Raw genomic sequence first — 27,691 nt, 5'->3', positions numbered from 1 at the left:
AAAGAAAGTTACTGGAATTTCCTAGTATTTGGCCTATCTGCTTTAAGAAAGACTTACAAACAAAAAATAGCTAACCCTCTAAATTCAATACAGTTACCTAAAAAACTGAAATAGCCATAGAGGATTTTGAATCAGCAATGTTTACCCTAAATTTATAAGGTGGTATGAAGATATCTAACACAACTGAGTCTTGTTCACTTGTTTTTCTTGAAATAGGTCACTTCATGAGTTTTGTGAATGAACTTATAAAACAAATTACAATAGCTCAAATATAGCTGGTAAAAGTGTTATTCTTTATATGGATATTATATGTTTACACAAATAGAAACATACAAAGAAGTACATCTATGTACAGAAAAATATTTACCATTTCTCACACATAAAATCAAGAGAGCACTGAGTGTGTATTCATTTTTTAAAATAAAATTAAATGCATTTACATTATGAATACTTTAAGGGCTAATTGGAATTTTGATATTTGGTTTTATCTGGTAATTACCTATATAATTATAAATTCATCTAAAGATAAGTAAGCTTAATATATGATACAACTGGCACTTAACTTTTTTTTTTTCTGTTGTTATCTGTAAGTTACTTTGTCTCAATCTGTAGGCTACTTTATTATATGGATCCTACATAAAAAGTTTTTACAATTCTTGATCCTTATTTCTGTTCTGGTGATACAAAAAAAGTTTTGAAAAGTCATATTTAGTATACTAGCATTCAAAAGAGCTATTTCACCATACTGTCATTAACGAAGAGTGCTCACATTAAAATAAGAAATTCCATGGAAATGTGCTGAGCTTATAACCCAGAATTGTCACAGAGCCACTTTAGGGTGCTAAACAAAACTCTCTATAGGACAGTAAGATACTTTCCGTTTCTGAGGAAAATAATAGTCAACATCTATCAGACTCGATGCGAGCTACTTGCTCAGTTTCAATATTCAGTCCTACGACATATTTCGTATGTCATATATTTTATGAATCTGAGTTGCAGCTGTTGCTGTAATATAAAGTGAGCACTATGTAAAATCAGCACAGGATGGGAAAATGAGTGTTGTGTAGTACAATCTGATTTTAGGGTTCGGGAAGTTGTGTAGTGCCCAACGTGGCATGCGGTCCCACCTAGACATACGTGGGTAGTTAAGAACAAGGTAAAAAGAGTTTTTGATTTCTCAATTAATGCATCGCAGTTTTTAAAAAGCTACAAGACTGTTAGACTACAAGTGTTTTTTAAGATTTTCAGATATGACGACTTAATAAATAAATTTGTTAGTTATTTTAGACCTAAAAACTAAAAAAAAAATTCGTAAGACACCGTGGACAGTCTGGGAACCTCGGTGACACAATATAATTTGTGTGCCCTTTTACTCTATACTACTGAAATTGAACATTAAACAAGAAATGTACGGCCCACTGTATGCAGTGCTTTCAAATCATCTGCCTAATGCCTTCACTTCTTTGTCAGTTATGATCTTAACAGCACTGTCTTTCTCCTCATCATGCTCCATCTCTGTACTTATTAATACTGATAACTCTTTGATATATTTTCTAATAAACATTTAATTAAACATTTTTTGAAGTTATTTATTTTTATGTGGTCAAAACTTGGAATTTTTCACTTTGTGATTTATTTTATTAAGTTTCAAAATTCTGCCTGAAACAGAATCTTTAAGAAACATCCACATCTTTTTTCTAAATCTTCAAAAGTTTTAATGATTCTAAACTTTCTTAAAAAATAAAATGAAGTCAGAGAAAAACATTTTACAAAGAAAATAAATCTGTACCTGAAAAGTGAGCTATTTTTCAAAGTGAATCCCTGTTACCTTAAATCTTAGCAGTATAATTAGATATCAATCAAAATTTAGCAACAAAACATTTTTGTTTCTCTAGAAGTTTGTCAGTGCATTTTGGGTGGGAAAGAATGTCTAAGCAAGCCTGTGAAAAGGTATGTTTATGTAGGTATTTTAGAGATTCATCAGCTAGACAAGCATGGTATCAACAAATCTTTTGGATGCTGAGAGTCCTTGTGACAGAAGGGAGGAAAGGAACAAAACATGTTTAACCCAGCGCTTCTCTGAATTATTATAAATGCAATATTTTTCTATTTCAACAACTATTTCTCAAGTAAATTTTCTGAGACTATGCTATAAAGCAATCTGTCCTATAGTAATAAATCAGGTACAAACTATTGTCATGTATACTCTTTATTTTCTTTTACAGGACTGCCAAGAGTTAAGTAAGGGCTGCAGGTTTTAATGTGATTTAATTAATGAGTGCCTCCAGTGTGCACTGTGCTGTGTTCTGAGTGTGGTGGATGCAGTTTTTAACCCTATACTCAGAGTGAACTCTTCCTTACTCGGACAGACCTCTTTGCTTTATAATACAGTAATGTTTATTTTCAAATTAAAAAACTTGTAAAGTATATGCACTATACAAAAGTGTAAGTGAGGCTTGAAAGAAAAATCCAACATTTTAAAATAAACAGAACCTACTTTTTTAATTTTGGTTCACTGGGGGAAAAGGCACAATTCAAAAAAGAGTCTCCAGTTAGGTTTTTATAAGATTGAATTGCTGGCATGTCTTTTCCTATCCCTTTCAGTGACTGTGTTCCCCAGATTTGCTGAACGTGACTCTTAAAATAAGGAAGCAAAGTGGAACTAAAACAGACACTCTGAAGTGTTTGGGCAGTGTAAAAGCCATGCTTCCAAGGTTCTACTTTATCACATAAAATGGTGTTTTATTATTTTTATAATTCCTAATAAGATTACTTAAATGGTAAACAGAGACTTAAATTTCTCAAACATTTTGGAACTATTTACATACATCTCAACTGTCTATTCATATAACAGATATTTACCAACTGCCTACAGTGTGGTGTGTACAGTCATAGTAATAACCACACTACTCCCAAACTACTGAATTTGAGAGGGATGCCCCATTTTTTTAGGCTAATTGTAACATAAATGATTAGAGAATTCAAGAAAAAACTATAGAAATTATAAAAAAAGTAATAATAGGGCAAAGAGAGGGTAAAATACAATCTAAAACACAAGGCAATATTTGATAATGTTTCACTGTTACAAATATGTAAAACATTTATCTGGGAAATAAAGAAACAGAAATCCCGGTAAAAACATCTTAGATACAGAAAATGAATTTTAATCCAATCTCATAAATTTCCTTTTTGATGTAACTCTTTACAAAGTTTTTCTTTGACTTTGCATTATAACAACTCAGGTTATAAGTAAACAAGACATTTAGAGAGCACAAAGGTCCAAAAATAACCCCTTTGGAAGTAATTGCCTTTATGTCATATAAGGTATTCATATAGAGTAAGGAATACAGATGTACATACCCAGAGTATTCTTTCTAGAATTTCAAATTCTAGGCCTAATGCCAGTTGTGTTTGAACCAAGTTAAATGTGGCAACATACCTCATTTCTGTGAAAGATTTTAAGTGCACGTGGGAAATGGAAGGCACATGACACACAGTTAATGGCCAATAAATGGAAACTTTATGTTTTTGGTTTTTTACCTGTTGTGACCATCACCTTCTACTCTACAGTCCACAATATTACTCATTATTGTCCATTACTCCTCATTAGAATACAAATTTCAAGGCAAGATCTCTGTTCTTTCCTTTTATCATTCAAATGCCGAATACCAAAATACTCAAGAAATCCATGCTTAATGAGCAACTGTCCCTCCAGAATTTTCTTATGTTTCTGCACATGGTGACAAAGGCTTTCAACTGGAAGAGGCCACCAGCATGTCTTCTATGTCTACTATCCAGGACTGAGTATTTTGAGGTATATGTGATTATCTATTTGTTTAAGTAGTACACAAGCCTGAAGAATATACATTAGCTGAGTTTAAAAATTAAAATTATTTCTCCTGTTTACTTTTATGGGAAGCTTTTAGAAAAGCAGATTATGCCTGAAGGTCCTCTCCATCTACTAACAACAAATAGTTTTTAATTTCATCCTGTTCCAAACATGGTTCCCAGAGCTGAGGATAAAGTAAGCAATAAGACAGGAGACCCAAGATCTCATGCAGTTTGTTTGAGGAGGAAGAGACAATGAACATGAACAGCAACAGCAACCCAAGATAATGATAGATTCTGATTCAAACTTTTTAAACACTGACCTGAAGCCAGCAGCTTAGAAAGTAACTAGGAAGGTGCTTTAGGCAGAGTGCTTGTGGAAGCCACTATGTCTAAGGAAATGACATTTAAGCTAGTCTCTCAAGGATAGTAACACAACCATGCAAAGAACCAAGAAAGAGCAGAAGGTAGTGACTTCCAGTCTCAACCATGGTGGAAAAATCCCATGGAAAGGACAGAACAAAGGAGCCCAAGGTGGTGAAGAACTCAAAATGAAGGAAGGGCTAGATTGAGTCAAATAAGAGTCAGATAAGAGTCAGACTAAATCATAGCTTGGTTTTATTTCCAGGGCAACAGAATACCATTAAAAGATTTCAAGTAGTAAAATTATATGCTTTAATTGAGTTTTCAAGTAACATCCTGGCTACTGAATGGAGGACAGACTGGAAAGCACTATAAAGGCATGGGGTGAAAGCACTGGCTTGGGAATAAGAACTTAAGAGTCCAGCTTTCATTAGGACACTGGATTGTATTAAAAGTACATTTATAATTATTCTTTTTAAAAATATAGTTGGTTATCGCAGGGTCTCCTACACAGCTCGGACTCATGATGATCCTCCTGCTTCCAGTCTCCTTAGCACTGGAATTACAGGTGCACGCCACCACGCCTGGACTCTGTGGCCAGCTCAGCCCACCCAGGGGGTGTGGCTGGCATGACATGTGGTGCCAGGGATCGAACCGCGGTCCCTATGCTTGCCTAAGCTTCCCTAAGTGGGTGCCTTAGATGGCTGAGCTATCATGCCAGTCCCTAAAAGTATATTTATAATTAAAATGGTAGATATTTTACTATATCAAAGCATAATTTGTTAACAGTACCTTGATGAAAATGATTTATATTATTTTTGATTGTGTTCTAAACTTCTTTATTACCTCAAGCATTATGATCAAGGATAAAGATAAACTATAGAACATGAAATCTTCTTTTGAGATGTGAGATTTTAAAATCTTTCATTGTCATCTACATGATTACTGTCATACTTCTGTATAGAAGATCAGGGACACTATTGATAGATGATTTATGACACAAAATTTTAATCATATTCCAAATATATTTTACCAGCTAATAATGAATCACATTTGGTTTGTATTTTTCCTATCTGTCTGGCTTTTCTACCATTTTAGTTTTTTTGAAACTTTTGGTAAGATAGTACAGCACATTGCTGAAGAAATTTCTTTGGGATTCATATAGGTCAATTAGGAAAACTAAAAAGAATGAAAGTTAACTTATCAGAAGAAAAAAGAAAGAGAGCCTTGGGAACTGGGGAGATGGCTCAGTGGAATATATGCTTCCCTGGCAAGCAAAGGGCCTGAGTTCAATCCCCGGTTCCGAAAAAAAAAGAGGGCCTCCTCCTCCCACCATATGAATAATGAAGTTGATATGCAGCCTCCTGGATTCTGTCTGGGAGTGCCAAGCACACCAGGGTCAGGCCTGTACCCTGTGTGAAGAGAAAACCCGAAATAGCAACAAGTTAAGACTGTCCACATCAATATCCATGCTAGGGTCAAAACTGTTAGCACATGTGATCAAGACAGTGCTGGAAGAAGATTAGAACATTGAGAAAGAAGTCCATGAAGCTTGACATTTCTTTAGAACTTCTGATAACATAGGAAGTCAATGGGGAAAAGTTGCTAAATTGATCTAGTAAATGTCTTTACATCCAAGTGAAGAGCAACATCAGATGAACCAGATGAACAGGTATTACCTCTTCTCATCAATAATTGTATAAATGCCTAAAATTTAAAGAAGCTTGTCTAGGGCTATTTGTAAAATGATGACTTTTTGAGTACATCCCATTAAAATTCTTTAATTTTAGGGAGCATAGGGTTGCTGGAACATAGGATTGTAGATATGTAATGATTATTGGCTTGAGGGAAGAAAGAAGTCATCTACTGAGTAGAAATCACATGGATTATTTTACAAATTGCTTGACTAAAGGGTCTACTTACTACCTCCTGGTCACATTTCAATGAGCAGGGCCTGAAGAGTATGGTTAAAGAGTCAGAAAGAAAGATACTAATCTCTCTCCATCTCTTCAGTATTGATTGCAAAGAGCACAGAAAGGCACCAAGGGTATCAGTATCATGACTTGATGGGTGGTATCAGCGCAGCACGATTACACATATAATGATACTGCTTATCTAATTATTAGGGTACTCCATTTCCATCAGCTACTTCCAGGAAGAAAAGAAGGGATTCAGGTTGGGGAAAGTTCACACTTGGGAGATTATCCAGACAACAGGTGAAAACCCAGGTCTAAAATCAGTTTGAAACAATTCCTGCTCGTAGGAAGCCCACAGGACAAAGTACACTACACTTAATGTGCCATCACTATTATGAATGAACCATACTAGATTCCATTTCTAAAAAAGCATCCTTTAATCCAGTGTTTATCACTATATTAGCCCATAGATTTGTACTTTAAAAATCTCCTTAAAAAACATGGTACAAAAGTCAGGGTGGTTTGGTTTTAAAATAACATAAATACAAAAATGAATGATTATAATAATCTTTGAGTCAAGCATCTATTTCTCAGGTTTTCAGTATTCATTTTATAAAATAATAATAAATCTTATTTAATATCCAATGGTCTAAAACGTGCAGCAAGCCTATGGTCCCTAAAGCTCTTTGCATGTTATAGAAACTGAAGGATGATGTCTATGTAGTTTTTGTGGCAGTCAATGCAAAAAATAAAGTAAATTGTAGCAAACTGACTGAAGGACAGGGAGAGGGACTTGTTTACAGAAATTGGTTTATAGTAGTGAAGTCTGCAGTAAGAAATAATAATATGTTTGAGGGCATGTCACTCACGACAAATTAACAGACTGTCTCACATGAGATTTTAAAACTAGAGCACTGGACATTATTTCTTTTAAAATATGGACAAAAGTTAGCTTCTTCTAGCTGTATTTCTGAATTTTACTTTTAAGGTGTAGAATTTACTTTTTTTTAAAGATATAGAAAGAGGCCCTCTTACTCTGAGGGCATGTAACTTATATTTTTAAAATGCCTGCCAATTAGTTTAATTTTCTATTAATGTTAATTATGCAAAGGTACTCAAAAGCAGACTAAGTCATATTTGATGTTATTGGGATTTTTCTCACAAAAAAGTACATAACTGAACAAAAAATGGTAAGTTGGAGATTTATAAAAAGGTAAGCTTAACCAAGTTTTCAGTAATCATTCTACTACTTAATTATTATGCTTTAAAAAATCAGTACTGGCATTCAATAATGCTGAGCTATTTCTATGGATAAAACATAGTCCATGGAATTACACAAACAAGAATAGAGATAGTTCTTACTAAAAAAATGTACAACAAGGAGGAAGCTCTTGTTGTTTTAGCAGATGGGCATTTATGTGCTACATCTGGTCCAGTTCCTTTTTATAGCAAAAAATAGCTTTAGAAACTTACAATTAAATATAAACAACACACTTCTTAGGCTAAAATTGTCAAACATGAGTAAGTTACAAAACATTGTAAAAAAAATCAACATTCCTGAGGTAATTAGAAGTAAATTAAGTACGTCTGTTCAGAATAATTTAGGTTTACTGATCCTAAGGCAAAAGGATCTTGACAGTGAAAAGTTCCTCACATCTCTTACTCCAGGAATAAATATATATTCCAGGAATATCTGGTTATAAATTGAGGATGAACAAAAATTAGAACAGTTCCTGAAATAATCTTATTACTTATTTGTATATTCTGAAAACTCAGAATTAAGAAATATCTTAAAAATATGAAACTGTTAAAGAATATATAGCCTTCTTTGAATGTAAAACATAATGAATATACTTCCTTGGAACATTATGATTTTTCTATCCAACTGTTTGTTCAGAATTCAAGTTTTGAACAATATGTTTTCATAATAACCTAAATATAGTACAACTCCAGGGCCAAAATTGAATTTCTGTTATGCCATAAAGATTTGATATTCTGTGAGTCATATATATATATATATATATATATACACACATACACACAGGTTACATATTTTCATACATTAAAAATATAGACTCTTCTATTTTTGGTCTTTTGTAGGGTATTAGCATATGTATGTGGAAATTACACATGAAATGCTAATTAGAAAAAATACATTTTTTTAGTTCCTCCAATATTTTTTAATTTTTTCCCTATCTTCATCAGTACTCTTTTTTTATGACCCCCCTGCCTTGCCCTCCCTTCCATTCCATTCCACTCCACTCCTTCTCCCCTCAGCTCTTGGTCTTCCAACACTTTTTAAAATAACAAGTATGCTAAATATTATGTTGAATAAAGGTCTAGGGATCAATTAAAATACAATTTCCCTAGATTATTAAGTTTGATAAAATCATATGCTAAATATAGGAATGAAAGGACAACACATCACTTATTAAACTGAAAATCAACAATAAAACAAATAAAAGTCACTTGTGCAAGAATACTGCTTCACTGATTTCTAACTAAAAATTCACATAAGTACCACGTCATGTTATGCCTTTATATACAGAAAGTTAGGAGACTGTATAATATAATTTAGGGTAACTGAATAGCAAGTTTAAATATGGGCCAATACCACTTATTTCCCTGCAACTACATCTAGAACATGTTTTTAAGCTTACTGTGACCTTCAGCTGATACTGTTGATGACACATTTCAGTCTTTTATTTTTCTCCCCTTTCCTCTTCTTTCTCTTAAGATGTCATCTAAATTTCATATAGAAGTTGCTCTTTTGTGGACACAACTGTATCTTAGATGTGGGTTACCAAATAGTAGGAGAAAAATAGATGCTATGAAAACTTCACGAAAGGACTACAATATTAAAACCTGCTCCATGCTTCAAACCTATGCTATAAGCTAAGGGAAGATGTCAAGGAAGAAAAAGCAGTGGCAGTGGAGAAGGAACTAGTAGTATTAATAGTAGTAGCAATCTAGAGGTAATTACTTATTTACATTTTTGCAGAAGTGACTAATCAGCATTAAAATCCAGGTAGAAAAAGGCAACAGATAACACACTATACTTATCATCTTAGAAAATTAGCAGCATAGGGAGATTTAAAGAGCAAATCAAATAAGTTGATACAAATTCTATAGCTAACTTGCAGCAAGTCCATTCTAAAACCCAAATGTCTTGACCTCTTCTAGAGATCAATGTCTCTGTTCTTTCTCTCTGTCCTCTCTCTTCCCTCCCATTAGAAGTTACATTAAGAATTAAAGTTTTATAGAGTAAACCTCTGGGTTTGTATTGTGGTGCACACCTGCAATCCCAGTACTGGGAAACTGAGACAGGAGGATCACTACGAGTCTGAGATGTGTAGTGAGATCCTGTACCAAATAAATAAATAAATTTTTAAAACTTAAGAAAAATAAACAGACCTATGGGGTTATTTCACGAACCCCATAGCAGCATTGTAGAGTCTGAATGTTGAGCCCAGGCCCTGCTATGTCCCCTCCCCCTGCCTCCCTCACTGGTTCAGAAGGAATAACACAGGCAAGAAGGTCTTTCAACTGTGGCTCTTTACTCCCTTCATGAGACATGAATGAGTAACCTGAAACAATGAATTCTTGGAGCCTGAGAGCCTTTTTGGTATTGCCAAGTATACTCCTAGTAAGTAAAATGTATAGAATCAGATATAATTTGAAGAATTGGGAATGATTATAGCCAAACCTGATGCCACCTGTTATTATAATTACATAAATTAAATTTTGATTATACAGAGCTATTTCATTTTAAATGAATTACAGCAATCAGTAAGAGTCCACCTGCCCCAGGCTCAGGGTATAAAACTAGAAATCTTTCAAGAAGAGTAACTTGAAAGCCTGGTTAAAAAGACTTCTTAAGGGATTAAGAGCCTGTATTCATTTCACTGTGCTTAGCCATCCCCGTATTTAGAGGCCACTGCAGCCATGATCCAAGGGAGCCCAGCTATTGCTTGAGCTGGCAGCTGACGTAAGCATCATCCTTGTGATGCTGGTTTTGCTGGCATACAGAATGCAAGAAGTGTGTCACAGAAGCTTCCACCCAAATTTCAAATGAAAGTCTAACAGGCCTAGCAAAAGGCCTCTGAGAGGGAAATGTATCAAGCTGTGGGGATGAAGCAGAGACATATGAAGAAGTTGGGCATGCTGGGAACATGGAGAAAAACTGCAAGTAGTGAATCGGAGTCAGTCTAACAGAGACCATAGGATCAGAACTGTTCAAGCCTTCTGGATTTCACAGCTGGCCACAACTTGCCCTGGCCACTAGACAAAGAACCATGGCACTTAATATTTGCCCTACCAGTTTTTGATGCAGTTCCTTTCTATTCCCCATTTCTGTCTTGAAATTAAATGTTTACTAGCACCACTGTATGCTGGAAGTATTTAACACTACTGTTTTATAATTTTATTTTATGAAAAAATAAAGCAAAATTTCATGACAAAGAGAATAATAATAGACAAGGTACTATGTATCATCTTTTTTTTTTGGTGGTGGGGCAGGGTTGGCGCAGCATGTGGTGCCGGGGATCCAACCATGGTTCCTATGCTTCCCTAAGCACCTAAGCAGGCGCGTTAGACCACTGAGCTATTTCGTCATCCCTACTGTGTATCAACTTCAAAGTAGTTCACATTCTTCAGTATAAGCATAGATAAAAAGATTCTGTTTTATGAAAAAGAAACAAATATTAGTCCAACACTTTCTTTTGAATGAGCTAAAAAAAAACCAGTTGTTTAAATGAAACAACATACACACTAAAATAGTTTTGAAATAATGAAATACATAATTGAGAGAAGTTATAAACCTTCTATTTATCTTCTAATGAGAATGGGAGAAAAAGAGGGAGAGAGAAAAAGAAATGTTGGATTGGGAGTAACTTGATCTGCAAGTATTCCATAAAATGAGCAAATATTTCTAAAACAATTTAACTTGATAAATGAGTGGTAACTTGTAATATAAGTGATGCATCACGCTGAATGTTACATGGACACTGCTGATGCGTATCTCTTTCTTGTCCATGTGCTACTGCACTTGCAGTATTTTAATATACAAATGGATTAGAGTATAAGCAGAACAAGCAAACTTTTCTCACAAACCAAGGTTTTACAGTATTTTGAGCTTTTTATATATGCATTCTTTAATCTTGTGTCCAACTTATTTCATTATTTCATTATGTCCTCAGATTGTATCCATTTACCTACAAATGCCTCATCTACCTTTACTGCAGACTAGCACCCCACTGTATCACATTTTCCACAGCCAAGAATTTGGTTTGAGTCTCAGTGGAGGCTTTGGACTTCGATTTTTTAGCAGTGCTGAAATTACTGACTCTGATGATTCTTAGAGATGGAGTAAATGCATGATAAATAATGAAACAGACACAAACCTTTTTGGGGGCCAGTGACAGAATGTTATGGGTTAGATCTAGGATGTTCCTCCAAAGGTCTCATGTGTTTAGAGGTGGGGCTTTTGGAAGATGACAGGATCACAGAGATGGTGTACTTATCAGTGGACAGATCCACGATGCAGTGATGAATTCATAGGTAAATGTGATCCTAGAAGGTGGCCCTGGTGGGAAGACAGGGGTCACTGAGGCTGTGCCTTCTGAGGGAGTGGCTCCCTCCCAGCTCCTCCGTTCACTCTGTTCTCCATGGGCATGGGCCAAGCAGCGACTGGCCCACCATGCTCTCCACGTGCTGTTTCTCTTTTGGAACCAGCCACACATGGACTGAATCCTCCAAATCCTGTGCCAAATGAAGCCCTTCTTAAGCTGTATATGTCAGTGTTTTGTCTCAGTGACAGGAAATCTGACTAATATATTTATCAATTTTAATGTTAAGAACATTTTTATTGAAAGCATTTTTCATTGTTACTGGACTTACTGTTATTAACCTATAAGCTACCTCTATTTTGCTTCTGTTAGATAAAAGGGATTTAATAAAATACATGGAAAGTGCTCAGTATACTTTCTACTGCCTAGAGAGATCTGAAGAATGCCAGATATTATCCATAAGTGACCTAACTATTGGGTTTGTGCAATCAAAGCCAAGACACTACCTCAAGTCCTTTAGAGAATAAAAGTGGAATCTTAAATATAAATATATACATACGTATTTTTCTATGAGTTTGAGGCCACCCTGAGTTACATCATGAGTTCTGCAGGGCCAGCCTGAACAACACAACAAGACTCTGTCTCAAAAGAAAGACATAATATATATTATATGAAAGAAAAAATATATATATATACATATATATATCGGATCCCTGGCCCCTTGGTCTGCTTGCAGGCGCTTTAATCTGCTGAGTTATTTGGCTGGCCCTAGAAAGCTCTATTTCTGTAGAGTTCAATTCTATTGGCTCATTTGATAGGTTGATTTATCTTCTGGCATCTGGTTAACATTAGTCAAGGTGAGGCACCAGTAGGAGACCAAAGGATTGAAAGAGCATAGTACATATGGCGTAGTAGGTCGTGTGTCAGCAAAGGCTACATTTCTCTACAGAAGGATCAAGTGATCAAGATCAAGATTATGTCCTACCGCTCTCAATCCCAGCACCCACTTAGTCCCTTTTCCCCCTCAGTCTAAGCCTGGTAATGGCTTCTTGCTATTGTTGGCCTTGGGATGCCTCAACCCACCTTTGTTGGCTTCCCTCATGCCTAGCCATTCTCTTAAGGGTATCTGTCCTTTCATGGATGTTCTCAAATTTTCCCTATTTGAGTGTGGCACTGCTTTACTGTCAAGATCCTAATAAGAATTACTGGATGCCCCAAGGCTCCAGATAGTCAAAATGAATTTCTGGACTGGACCTTTCATGTGTGCAGAGTGGCACAGCCTCCTTACCCTCCTTACCAGGTAAATAATGCAATACTGAAGCCATATTATGTGCTATCAGGAGGACTACTCTCAGGTCACTGTTGGTAGTATGGACGGAAGCATGATGTGGTGAGGTTTTGGAAGCAACGGCATTGACATACGAATGCAACAGCAGTATGAACCTTATGGCATGACAAGGCAGGTTCAAAGGGTCCAAAGAAGACACACAAAAGTGAAGATAATGCTTAGGCAGGCGCAGGGACCAGGGTTCGCTCCCTGGTGCGCCATGCCAGCCCCGCCTCAGGTGCCGTAAGACAGCGATTGGGCCTGGGCATGGCGGTGTGCACCTGTAATCCCAGTGCTTGGGAGGCTGAAAACAGGAAGATCACTACAAGTTTGATCTGTGTAGTGAGATCCTGTAGACCCTGTACAAAATGATTAAAAATAAATAAATAAAATAAATTTTTAAAAAGTGAAAAGACAAATTAATGGCTTCAAATGCTGAAGTCAGAACACAGGTGAATTTCAGAAAGTTTAAAATCCCTTCTTGAGCTGGCCAGATAGCTTAGCGGACTAAAGCACCTGGTTAGGCAGTCGCAGGGACCAGGATTTGATCCCCAGCTTGCCGCGCCGGCCCCACCCCTGGGGCACATTGAGACAGCAATTGAGACTGGGTATGGTGATGCACACCTATAACCCCAGCACTTGGGAAGCTGAGAACAGGATCACTATAAGTCTGATCTACATAGTGAGACCCTGTAGACACTGTACTAAATATATAAAATAATAATAATAATGATAATAAAATCCCTTCTTTCCCTAAGCTTCAGAGCAAATAAGGTCAAAGGTCTATTCCAAACTTTGATTTTTGTATTAAATCAAATGAATAGTACCAAAATGACTACTACTTGATGATGGGGCAAGTGGACGTATCTCTCAGAACTGGCACAAAATGTGAGCACATGGTGTCCTATACTACATCTTTTTTTGTGGAGAAAGCTCTTAGTAATCTCCACAAAGTAACATATCTTATGTCAGAATGTTTACATTAGTGTTCTAGTTCTTTCTCAAAGGGCTCATGTACTAAGGGTTAAGGTTGAAATTGTATGAATTCCACCACATGGACGATCATCTCTATAACTGAATTAACTCTACCACTTGATTTTCCAGTGCCAAGATCCTGATAAGGCATTATTCCCCAGTGAGACAAACCAATCAAGTAGTACCTGGAAGACAGCATTGGATTTCTTCCATCATGGAGGAGATAAAAAAAAAATAATAATTCTCATGGGAAATGATAGGCATTTAGGATGTAAGCTCGTCTTTCCTTTCCTTTCAGTACTTTGCAAGCTCCTACGTTTATGGATTTAACAGACTATTTTATTAGTTACCATGGCAAAGAAAAATGCAATAAGCTCAATGCTATAGAATTTGCCTGTTGCACACCATGTTCCGCCATCTAGAATCAGCTGTTTAAGTTAAAAGATGGAGCAACCTTCCAAGGGAATGCTTCACATAAGGTTGCCAGCCAGAAATCTCACACAGCCAGACTATATGAATCTGAGAACAAAGAAAGTAAGATAGAAGTGGCCATTGGAATACTTTGAAGATAAAGGAGATTTTACTCTGTCCTCAAAGTCTGGCACTTCTGAGGATCTCAGTCTCCAAGTAAAGCATGCTTTTGCCAGGGTTAAGTTCTAGTATTGTTGGATTGGAAGTGGAGAATACTTGTTGGCTATTTTTGCTGAACCAACAGGAGGGTAACTTGGCTACCTTTGGTAATGTTTGAAGATTATTGAATAGATTTTAGGTTGTTAGTATAATGAGGTAAAGGAGAATTATGTTTTGGATTCAATGGGTTTACCAGACATCTCTTAAAAGCTTTATCCAGTAATTTTTGTGATTGAAAAACTGCAGTAAACAAAGACACCACCAAAGACTCAGAATTTGAAAGAATTAAGGTTAGAGTTACCTATCAGATAATAAATCTGCTTTAGTCCTGGTATTAGAAGGCAGAGTCAGGGGAAGATGGAAGTCAGCAGAAGGGGAAAGCTATAAAGATCACTTTTGAGTTCTGGTCAATCAGAAAGTCATGGGCTTCAGTATCTATGTCTTATGTTCTATTAAGTAAAAGAACACTGGTGGTGACTAATATTTTAGAAGGCAGTTGGAAATACAAATGAGTTGATATCATTCCTGGGTGATGATGCAGATGCCTGTCTTTCCCTCTCAGTCACTCCACTAAACTGCCATTAATCACTTACTTTGAAAATATGCTGTTTATATTTCTGCAGAAATATGATTTAGCATGTAAGTTACAAAATTAGCACAACTGGAGTTACAAGCACTGTCTTTACTTACGGAAAAGGATAAAATAGTATATGTACAATAAGTATGATGATAAAAACAACACAATTCTGTAAAGGATGATGCAGATATTTAAATGTATCATTGCACAAAGTTGAGGCAATAATGTGTTAAAGAAAACCTATGTACTACACAATCCTTGGGCAATTCAGTAATACTTTACTAAAACAAAGCACATGGTTAGTTAATGAAGATACCTGTCATGTCTTGAAAATATTTTTAATGCATAGAAAGTTTCAAAATAAAATGTTATCACTTTTAGAGGATATTCAGAGAATAATTTTAAAATGAAAATAAGTAAATTACATCTGTGTCAGAGAGAAAAGTAAAGCATGTACTTAAAACATGTTTTTTTTTTTTTTTTTGTGGAACCAGGGATTGAACTCAGGCCCTTGCACTTGCCAGGGAAGCATTATTCCACTGAGCCATCTCCCCGGCCCCCTTAAAACATGTTTAATGGTTGTATTAATTTCACTTTTATAACTTCTAAATTTAAGAGTTAGTGACTAAAGTAGCCTTATATGATTCATATTCACAAGTGTAGTCTTAAAAGATAACAGGAAAAATGTAAAGATAATACAAGCATAACCTGACAATTTTCTAATACAATTTATCAATGTAGGTGACAATAACACTTCCCTTTTATCTTCCCATTAATATTAAAGTTCAATATGTCATTATAGACAGAAGGGGCATATAAAACTGGGTTGAGAGTATTTCATGTTAATTTTCTACCTTTAACTTCTTAGTTATGGCTATTTATGCTAAAAGTCAAATGAGAGTCAGATTTCTGATTTCTTTCTCTTTTATGTACTTATTTTCTGGCATTTATTTTAAAAAGTTCTAGGTTTTTAAATGATTTATGAAGTGCAAAATGATTCACACAGCATTCAGGGACCATGGGTTGAGAGCTAAACAGAAAAGAATAGTTGAAATGCAATACAAATTACTGCAAATGCCAATTTTCTAACAAATACAATGTTTCTAGGTTTAAAAGAAACAACACAAGGATTTCACAGTGAGATTCCAGCCTGAGGACCGCTTATCAGTCATCAAAATCCAAAACAACCAACCAAAGAAACTAAACAACTTTTATCTCGTCTATAGCAACCTCTGGATGTAACTGTTATATTTCACTAGGTATTGAATTGTCCTGAGCTAGCCATATTTCATTTTATAATTAATAACTGTAAAATTAAACTATAAAATGTACATAACAGCTACTTTTCTCATTCCAGTATCCTTAAGAAACTCTTTAGTTTGTTGTGCTCCTTTTAGCCAACTTGCACATCTGCAAAAGAAAAGGCCTCACGCATCCCACAAGAGTTATCAGCTTCCACACACAAAGGACAACACTATGTACGCCACTGCTATAGGTTACTTAGTATTATAAGGTAGCATGCTCTTGAAATCTCAACTTCAGCTTTCTTGTCAAAGGCGTGGGGACACTTACCAGAGTGGGTCCTGAGGTGTCCTGTGAGGGCGTCCCTTCGTCTACAAGCGTAGCTACAGAAAGGACATTTGAAGGGCTTCTCTCCAGAGTGTAACTTTATGTGTCTCAGAAGGTTACCCTTTTGAGTAAAAGAAGCTCCACACTGGTTACAGTGGAAGGGGCGTTCCCCTGTGGGAAGAAGTGGAAAGACCAAGTGGGTTACGTGCAAATGACTGACTTATAATCCACTCTTAACCAGAGCCAGGTCTGTTTTTGATGTTCACCTCCCCATAAGTCTTCTCAATACCTCTCCTTTGAATTGGTTTTGCTAATAAACAAATCTCTAAGTTTGGTTGGCCAGTCATTTCCTCTCTACATATAAATTCGACAAGATTCATGTTGTTGGCTCAGAACAGTACCAATAATAGTATTTATTAGTGGCTGGCAACTAGATACCATTACTTTACTGCCTCACTAATTGCTTTACATACAATATTTCAATTCTTAGAATTATATTAATAATTAGGTATTACTAATTTCAATTTACAAATGAAATTGGGGTTCACATTCAAAGTATCTGATTGCAGTCACAGAGTTAGAAGTTGAGAACTGAACCTGGTAAATTTGAATACAAAAACTTTTTCTATAAATTTTACCTCTTTAAAACTTACAGAAATTTTGAACTGGAAGAGACTTGCAGGCTAACTCCCTCTTTCAGCTGAAAAGGAGCCAAAGAAAGGATAGTGAATGAGCCTGCTTACAAAGCTCATTACCACAGATCTCCAATAGACCCCAAATCTCTTGATCATTATGGTCACTAACAGTGAAACCTTTGGCAACATTTCCTGATAACTACAGGAAAATTATTCATCTAGACATTTCTTATATAGTCTCATCATTTTATGAAAATGTTTAACAGTACTCTTTTCTCATTTTTCTATTATTGATATTACTATAAAATTAAGCCTGAGTTGTCAGTTTAGTCTACTGCCACAAGCAAGTTGTCACCTGTCATCACACACAAAAACATGTAGGTGATGAAGCAGAAAAATAGCCAAATGGGATCTGACTGAGAGTATTATCAAAAGAAGAAACAAAATTATTGTAAATTTGCCTATCTCTAAAGACAGACATGAAATTATAAATTCATATATCAATAAGTAGTAAATGTACTAAAGCTCAAAATTTAGAAAAAAAGGAAATTTTAAAAGCAGTTCAAGTCGAAGTAAAATATTTCTGTACTTGATTATCAGATGATGGTTATAAATTTAATTTAAAAAATTCACAATGGATTATCACGTTTCACATATTTTTATTGAGACATTCATCAAAATAGTGAATAATAAAATCTCTCTATATTTTTGACCCTTGATATATGCAAACCTAGTGATTCTTTTGTAAAGAAATGAGGGGTCATTGCAATCACTTTCTGCCAGTAGCCACTACAGATTCTATCAAACAGCCTTGTTACAACACCTAAAGAAATTAAATGGTTAGATCAGGTAAATCTTGAATTCTGTTCTACCTGCTCTTTTGGGAAGTTAAAGAGAAACAATATATTGAAAAAGTACAATCTATGTGTGCCTGGTGATTTTTTTTTTTAAGAAATCTAGAACTCTTAGACATAAATTTACAATAGACCCATCTTATAATGATGTAATCTGTTGAAAAAGCACTCATGATGTAAAACCTACCTAAAATTGTATCTTATTTAACTAGTTTGATTCATTTGGTCAAGAATCTAAAACCTGTCATATAAAGTTGTAAACCCTTTAAATCTAATTTCTGAATATCTGACTTTTTATAAATACACATATGCAACTTAACTTGAACGTTTGATTTTATTTTCCCTCAAAGAGACAGCAGACAGCAATTTTTCAAAGTCTATCTACTTTCTCCCCCTGCCACTGAAATAGCAATGACAGAGGTACTTCTTTCCCAACTAAGCTTTTAGAAAAGGAGAAAATAGCAAATATGTTATACTTTTTTATTTCAATTTTTTTCAATTCAAATATTTGATTTGAAATGAATTAGAATCCCTCTATGTAAGGTTTTTCAGATGAATAATAAACTGTAATGAAGTAACTTCCTAAATTAAAAAAAAATTCTTTGAAGTGTATGATTACATTCCTGATGGGACATTGGTAGTTGCAAAATCTTCTAAGAATTGTATTAGCAAGAATATTAAACAAAAATGTATTTTCCTTTGAAAATACTGTAGTAGCATGCTGACTTGGATTTTCCTCTTCAACTACCTATAACATTTGAATTGATTTAAAAATCTAATTTACAATAGTTATTTCATTATTTAAAATAATTAAGCTAGGGGCCAGGGAGATAGCTCAGTAGAATAAGTGCTTGCCTGGCAAGCATAAGGTCCTGAGTTCAATCCCCAGTACTGCAAAATAAATAAGTAAGTAAGTAAGTAAGTAAATAAATAAATAAAATAAGCTAAAAAAGAATAAGAGCAAACATATCTAAAAAATAATTTTAAATTTCAACTAACTAAATTTAATGGGACTAATGACAGGTTAGCTTTTACACAGCCAACTACTCCAGATATCTTCAATATTTTTTATTAAAAATCTACTTCTGAATTTATATGGACATCTTCAAAAAGGATAGGAAAAAAAATGAAAGACATTCTAGGTACATCTTCTAACACTGCAGTGGGGGCCTTTGATAAATTCCCAACGCCATGAAATGTGAAGGATAAGGCATGAGGAAGATAACTTTGTAAAATTTTTGGTCCGAATTGGAGATTGAACTGGGATCTTCACACTGAATGACATCCCCAGTCATTTTCAAGATGTTTTGTTTTGAGGCAGGTTCTCACAAAGCTGCTCAGGCTACACTTGACTGTGCAGTTCTCTTGCCTTGGCCCCCCAGAGGGCTGGGATTATAGGCGTGAGCCCCCATGACCAGCTGGAAGTAACTTTTTTTCAAAGGGAAAGGATACCAACAACAATACACTTTGATTTCAACCCAACAGACTTTGAGCTGTTATGAACAAGTCTCAATGCTTCTTACTTTTGGGTATCAATTTTATGGGGTTTCCTCATTTTTAGGTTGAAGCCTGCTTGATTATTCTTAATATCTTGATTATATAAAACAATATTATTTTAATAATAGTTTTATCATATTCAACACTGAATGTAATTGGAAGTATGGTGAATCCCTTAGTCATACTACTATAGGAAATAATGAAAGTAGAAGATAAATGATTACTTTAAGTATATAATTCATATTTCAGGAGTACTCTAAACGTAAGACACATATATACTCTGTTTAACAATAATAAATAAGTGTATTAAATCACTTTTTGGAAAAACCACCTGTAAAACATTTGCAATCCTTTTATTGAATATTGTGGGATGTTTCCTAGGCATTAAAAAGGTTATGCAAATTTACCTATAATGAAGTAAAAAGTCAGCTTCTTGTCAATATAAAAGGTACACATGTTAAAAAAATATTATCCATCAAGTTTTACTTAACAATCTCACGTATTTTTTTTTCTGGAAATTTGTTCTTCTGACTAAATGAACTGAATCAACTGGCCTTTCTTGAGTCACTTTAGATTTTGAAAAAATCATTTTTTTCATATGTAACTCAAAAAAATCCTAAGAAAACCCTAACAATTTAATATTAATACATCCTAACAAGTCAATATTAAAGATATTAGAGAGTAAACCAATTCAAAACATGTAAGTAGTCTGTTGGACGTGTGACAGTGAATCTTCCCACTGGTGGTCACAAACGCCTGGGTTAATAATTGTGGATCCAGGAAACTAGATGTTGCCTTGGTATCCTTCATGTCTGTCCTCAACCTGTTTTGTTTTTAAGATTCAGTCAACTCACATCTACTTGTCCATTTTTAGTTATTCGCATTATGAACTTACAGGTGATTTTATTATGTGATAATTTCAGTACGTGATGCATTTCAATGGCTACATATTTTTAAACTGAATTTAAATACTCAACTGAAACACAAATATACAGGCATCCATTTGCTCTGGTGAATCAAATCAAGGGTATTCCTGACAAGCATAAGGACCTGAAGAGAGCATCTTAGGACAAGAAAATGATTGTGCAACAGTACAATGCACTAAATAGGATGCTGAAAACTATAATGATGGGCATGATCTGTCCCAAAGGGAGGCAAAATTAAGGATCTGAATTTATAATGCTCCTGCAGATCTGTGCCTTCTCCCTATATTCCTAAAGAAGAGTGCCTGGAGTATCGGATGACAATATTACCTGATTATTTATTAAAGAAGCATAGCCAAAGAGGTAATGCCAAGCCATTAATATGACACTGAAATTGGCACTTTGGTAGAGTGTGAAAGAGAAAGAAGAAGTGAACTAGATCTGATACTCCATGTCACTGTAATAACTGGGTGGTTGTGCACTTTAGTTAAGGTATTCAAAAATATGTTGCTCAAAGGCTGTATACAGATGGAAGATAGTGGCTTTTATAATAGCTATGAATATTTAAGAGTGGAAACTTGTAAAATGAAGATTGTTGTTGATATTGTAGACAAAATACTTGGTTAATCAGTCGAATTAACCAAGTTAATTCTGAATATACCTTTCTCAATCAAGTTAAAAAACAAATAGATACTCTATTCTCAAACAGCAATAAACTGGGTTTGAAATTACAGGACCCATTCAAATATATTAACTGGGTCACCAGCAACACTTATTTTAAGTGCTAAGATGTTAACATCCAAAACTGCAAAGTCAATAAAGCCTGGTGGGTATCCCGAAGTCTATCATGAATAACTGGCTATTATCACTAACAAAAATCTCCTAGATTATAATCATTTTCCCAGTGCTCCAATAAGCATTTACAAAAAACTACACAGTACTACGGTGTACATTAAATGGTTATTTAGTCCATTATCCTGCCTTTACCAGTCGTGTCTCATATTCCGGACTCATAAGGAAATGTGCACAACTATGGATAAGCACTTTCCATGCCAAATATATGATTTTCAGTTTTAAAATAAGTTGACTATACTACAACAATAAATATCAAATGGGTGGTACAGCAGGTATATAATATTTGATTTATAAATAATCCTTATGGATATTACTATACAGTCAATATTGATAACCCTAAATTTTTTTCTTTGCAATTTTCTTACCTAAAAACTCAAAACATTTACTAAAACATCTTCCAAAAATAGTTGTTAGTATAAACTTTGGTCTTAAAATTAATGCTATATGTAATCCAACTATGAAGTCCTCAGACTGAGTTTCAGTTTGTCTTCTGTTGAATGGGAGAAGTTCCACATTTGAATGAATGCGATCTTCAATACTCTTGCTCTAACATGGGGAACGTACTGTAACTTTGTGGAACCCATTTAAATTGATTAAAAAATAGATTTTATTTTGTAATCTTTACCCTTTTTTCTTACCAAATAAGCATCAGGCTTGATCTTTCAACTTTACCTAAGACATTTTAGATAACTAAAGACAGCTCTGTATTAGGAATACAAATATTTTAAGAGCACAGTGGTTTTAAAAAGGAAGTTTAAAACAGAAGCAAAAAGGTAACTGCCTGTTGGCTGGAAAAAGTATATACAAGTAAAGCTAGTGAGTATGGTAACAATGATTTAATGTAGTATTTCTAGTGATAATTTAAAGAGCATCAGCCTTATAATCATATTTCATAATAAACGATGGCTATACTATTATATCAAGCATGGTATATTCAAACAAACTAGTCTGGAAGTCAGGGTATCCTGCTTCTAGCCTCAGCCATGTCTCTACCTACAAATCAACTGACTGTTTCTTCATGTGTAATGTGAGAAGTGTAAACTACAAACATTTTGATATAACTTGCACATTTTTTTTTCCTTCAGACAGTGTCTCACTATGTACTTCACGCTGGCCTTGAATGCAGTGATCCTCCTGCCTCAGCCTCCTGAGTACTGGGGTTACAGGCCTGTGGCACCATGCCCAACTTACATCTCATGTTTTAAGGTCTCAATTATTAAATTATTTAGATTTAAAACTATAAATAAATTTCTTCAAAGTGATTTGTCACTCCTTAAAAAAGATTATCATACTAAAATTACATGACTTATTAATATTTTACTGTAGAATACTGCTATTATAGTGAAAGCTACATTACCTCAAAACAATTTTTATATAAACATGAAACATTAAGAAGTCAACTATCTTCCTTTCTTACCACAATCATCTCAGCTGCTTTTTAGTTTTTAAATTTTGGCGAAGGATTTGTAAAGATTTAATAAGCCCTTCTCATTTGGAAGGACATTTCCATGACTACACATTTTCACCTATGGATCTATCACCCTTTTCAGATCTGCCCCCACATAACTCCTAGCAGGAGCTATAACCAAAACTCACAGAAAAAAGGGACTGATGTTCTTGAACTAAGAAAAGTACCTGCCTACTGCTGAGGCCTATGGTAGGCAAAGATTGACTGTAAATCAAATTTCAAGAAGTTAACTAGATAAAGGCAAAGTTATTCTCCCTTACATAAATCTGTGAGTGCCATTTTGTACTATAAAATCTTAGCTAGGAAACTCTATTACCTGCCCATGGGTATGGTAAAATATGTATAGAAATACAAAAAGATTAAGTTACCCAATGAAATTCTCCTATGCCTTTTGAACCCTTATCATATTATTGCTATATTAAGAACTGTGGAAACTGAATCCCAAACTTCTTTTCTGATATGCTATTCAGATCTGAAGGCTGGAAGTCAAGACCCAGGCTACTCTCTGCTTTCCAGCAATCCAATACTAGCAGAATTCTGAAAAGGTAGTTTCACCACTGTCACCCCTGAATGAAAAGGAAAGAGAATAGATGTCAGGTAATATCAACATCAGATGTCACAGGCAGTCATCAGTTACGCTTGCAGCTGCTTACCAGTGTGACTCCTTTTATGTACCATAAGCACATTGGGCCCAATGCAAACCATGCCACAGACGTCACATTTCAGTTTACCATTCGGAAGCCGGATTCCTCCCTCGCCTTGAAGCTCCTGGGCTTTCCTGGTGTCAGCCACCTCGCTGCTCTCAATTAGGGGTTCTTCTAGGCTGCTACCCTCATCATGGCCCCTGATCTCATCTTCGCGGCTCAGGGGTTTCCTGTCACACTCTTCATCACTTTGCATTTCTAGCTTTACTGAGTTTGCTGTAATTCAAAAAGAAGAAATTTTAAATACATGCCATGTGGTCTCCCCTTCCTCTTCGCTACCCACTGCCCTTCTATGAAAGGAGGTAAATGACATTAAGTAGCGTGCTGTGCTGCTCGTCACCAAAGACTGTGCTGATGCCACTGACTGTGCTCAATTATAGTGTAGATGCTCTGGCCTGAAAATAAAGGGGCTCAGGAATGTGCTCCATACCCAGACTAACCCTTCATTTCTGCCTCATTTCTTTAACTCAGTTGTTTACTTCTTAAGTAGATCATTAAATAATTCTGGTACTCATTTTTTAGTTTGTCATGAAGACTACTAAGAGTGAGATCTACTTATGAAGATACAAGATTAAATATTACTTAATCTGCTGAGCCATGCCTTCTCTTAAAGATCATTATATTTACTTCATATTCTCTGCTTCACATCAGAGTACTTGTGTAGACCTGCTTTTGAACAGCCCAAGAGGAACAGCTCGAGATCTTAATCCGGCAAATGTCTTTCACACATGAAAGTATAATGTTAAGGTAAATGTCCTAAAATCAGACTAAACATAAATAGTCAAGAGCTGTACAAATACAAGACAAAGTGCAAAGGCCTTACATGCTCTTAAATTACTCTGCCTTTTTCTCCTGAATGGAAAAAAAAAATCTCCATTGACTACATTAGCCTGCAAATCGAAGTATTCTAACTAATCTATGTACACCAAAAGGTGGCTAATGACAGGAATGGCAAAACATGCATGCACACACTTGTGAATGTTAAGAAATTTAATGCCGTCTCTTTGCTGTTTTTGGATCATCCCACAGAAAAGCTGGAATTCTGTTGGCGCAGCCCTGTTCTGGGCTGCTGATAGTCTTTTCACAAGGCAGAGGAGCAAGCCTTAAATTAATAGTGATTTTTATCTAGTTATCTTGAAAATTTCTTGTCATATCAGAGTCAATGAGCAAAATTATTTGCTTCTACTTGAATAAGGAAATTTTTTCATAAAAAAGAACATTCTTTTTATTGCAATTGTTTTCTTGGAGGAACTATGCATTTTGTGATTTTTGTTTTGTTTTGTTTTGTACTGAGAATCAAACTCAGGACCTTGTGCTTGCCAGGTAGGTGCTGTGCCACTTAACTATATCCCCAGCCCCTGCAGTTGGTTCTTATCAAGGTGAGAAGTGCTAGCAAAATTGTTCTTTCTGTTCTCCTTAGAAGGCCTCTATTGAGGTAGTGCAGTACACGAGTGCCAGCCATTTAGTCTTGTAGTAATCACTGAACTTCTGAATCTTAGGTATTTCATTTGCAAAATAGAGATGAAGGCACAGTATTAAATAGTTTAAACTGAACTAGTAAGTAAATCGTTAAGCATCCTAAGGAACGTACATCCTCTATGTCCTCTGTAAAATGGGGATGACGATGGCACCCACTACCTAGGACTGATATTAGTGCTAATGAATGCATATAATAAACACGCTTAGTTTTCTCTGGACTCACAGAGCTACACTTGGTAAGATTTTTTGTCAAGATGACTATAGAGCCAGCCAGAGAGCTCAGCTGACTAAAGCGCTATGCTGGCCCTGCCCCCAGGCCATGCTGAGACGGCTGAAACTGGGCATGGTAGTGTAGGCCTGTAGTCCCAGCACTTGGGAGGCTGGCAACAGGAGGATCACTACGAGTCCTATCTATGTAGTGAGACCCTGTAGATCCTGTACTAAAAATATAAAAAAGAAAAAAAAAGATTATAATATGTAAATTATAACCTACAAAGGGATATAAATCCTTGCTGGACCTATCTCAAATCGAATATTTCCTATGTGGAGTTCATTTAGAAATCATTATGACTTAATTGGTTTCTGAGATGAGTAGGGATAATATTTCTTCCAATTTTACATGCCCAGCATACTGAGGGGCTTGTGGTATGTGGGAAATGTTGAGACACTACTCACTGACTTGTCTTATTAAATGTACTATGCACTGTATTGTTTTAAATTTGTCTTAAATGTTTAAAGAAAAACAAATGTAAATTAATACCTTTTCTACTGAGAGCTCAAAATCCCTCAAGTCTGATCTCAAAGAAAATACCATCTGCTTGGAGGGTAGCTCGGCCTTCTAAGTGCCTGCCTAACAAGTACAAGGACCCAGGTTCGATGCCTGGTACCACATGCCAAGCCACCCCGGACCAAATGAATAAATAAATAAATAAATAAAATATTTTGAAACAGAACATTGAAAATGCAACAATGTTCATACTTAGAAGTTTGTCTGAATCCATTTTAAATATAACTTATTCATGAAGACTATCATTAAATATTTAATTCTTGCTTATTGTTAGTATTGACATTTCCCAATAATACTGTATAGAACTATCAGTGTGAAAAATGGCATTTTACCATACTTTTTAATGTGCACTTAAAGATTATAAGTGAATCTGGCTATCTTTCATATGCTAAAATGTATTTTTTATGGAATTGTTTATCAATTATTTTTTTACTGTTATCAATCTTTACTCATTGAAATTAAAGGTGCTGTATGTACAGTTTAGCACCCATCCCTTAAACTGAAAATCCAACATCTAAAATGCTACAAAATACCAAATTTTATGCACTAACTTGAGGCTATAAGTAGAAAATTCTACAACTGACATCACATGACAGGATATAGCTCATCAACATGTGCAAAATATAGAATGTATAGAAGTTAACTTCTGGACATGTGTATAAAGCGTATATAAAGTAAAACTGAATTTCATGTTTAGACCAAGTCCTAGCCCCAAAGTATGCCCTGACGTATGTCAAAGTCTGCCTAAGTCTGCAAAGTTTAAAATTAAGAATATAATTGGTCTTAAGCATTTCAGATAAATACTCAACCTGTCCTAAGAAATTTGCCTGGTGTTAGTAATGTTTCACATAGAGTTTGATTTATATTTTTTACTCAAGGATGTTTTATGGCATATTTGCTACTTCTACATGTTGAATTATAACTTGGTTTTTCAATGTGTTTTTCTCAAGTCCTAGAAATATTTTTTTTCAGGTAGGAAAACTAATCAATGCAAAAATGCTACTGATCACTCTATGCAGTCCTATAAGCTACAGCTAATGAATATGATGTCTATTGAAATTTTATTTGCCTGGTTTTTTTGAGACAGAATCACACTACAGTGTGCAGGCTGGCCTCAAGTTCATAGTCATCCTCCTGCCTCAGCCTGAGCACTGGAATTACAGGCGTGCATCACTGTGCCTTCCGGAGGAGTACAGACTAAAACTATAGGCCTTTCGACTGTCAAAAGGGCAAAGAATTATGAAGAATATTACTTGAAATTAAAACATTAAACTGTTTCCCTAGTTACAGGACTATAATAGGGGCATCTAACACATAACATCAGAAATAAATATATCATTTAAAGATTTATAACATATTACAAACGCAGTTAGGATTTTCTATCCCTAGAGGAATCTGCTGGATACAAACAAAAAAAACTTGGACATCTTTGCTAGAACTAAAGTATAAAAGAAATAACAGAACTATTAAATAAAGTTTTCTCTAGCAATACAGTAAGACTGTATATCCTATTGCTATCCTGATAAAGTTAATCAATAAACACATTTTAGTATGCATGTCATATTAACTTTTGCAAACTGTGTTAGCCCATATACAAACAAAATTCCGTAGCAATTAATTTCTAATACATCTCACTAAAATTGTGTGGAAATTCTAGGATGAAAACAAATTTAATTAATTCACTGGATAAATGTCCTTGAATCTTAATTATTAAATAGAAAACTTTTTACTCAAAGG

At 35.1% G+C, this 27,691-nt stretch overlaps 1 protein-coding gene across 11 annotated transcripts in view; it reads right to left on the bottom strand.

The window, feature by feature from the left end:
- Nucleotides 1-27,691, bottom strand: part of Ikzf2 (IKAROS family zinc finger 2) — a 149,508-nt gene that overhangs the window by 24,840 nt on the left and 96,977 nt on the right. For 8 of the 11 annotated variants that reach the window (XM_023710134.1, XM_023710135.1, XM_023710137.1 and 5 more), the window contains 2 exons: nt 23,638-23,904; nt 16,756-16,923 (listed from right to left, as the gene is read on the bottom strand). In XM_023710134.1, the coding sequence (XP_023565902.1) occupies nt 16,756-16,923; nt 23,638-23,904 (435 nt within the window). The remainder of the gene's footprint in view (nt 1-16,755; nt 16,924-23,637; nt 23,905-27,691) is intronic. The other 3 variants (XM_004626601.2, XM_023710139.1, XM_023710140.1) reach the window with 2 other exon arrangements.

This window comes from Octodon degus, unplaced genomic scaffold (genome assembly GCF_000260255.1).
Source record: "Octodon degus isolate 3935 unplaced genomic scaffold, OctDeg1.0 scaffold00016, whole genome shotgun sequence".
In the NCBI taxonomy this organism is placed as follows: Eukaryota; Metazoa; Chordata; class Mammalia; order Rodentia; family Octodontidae; genus Octodon; species Octodon degus.
Note: the sequence above shows the minus strand (reverse complement) of the source record. Positions and strands in the feature narration are given on the sequence as shown.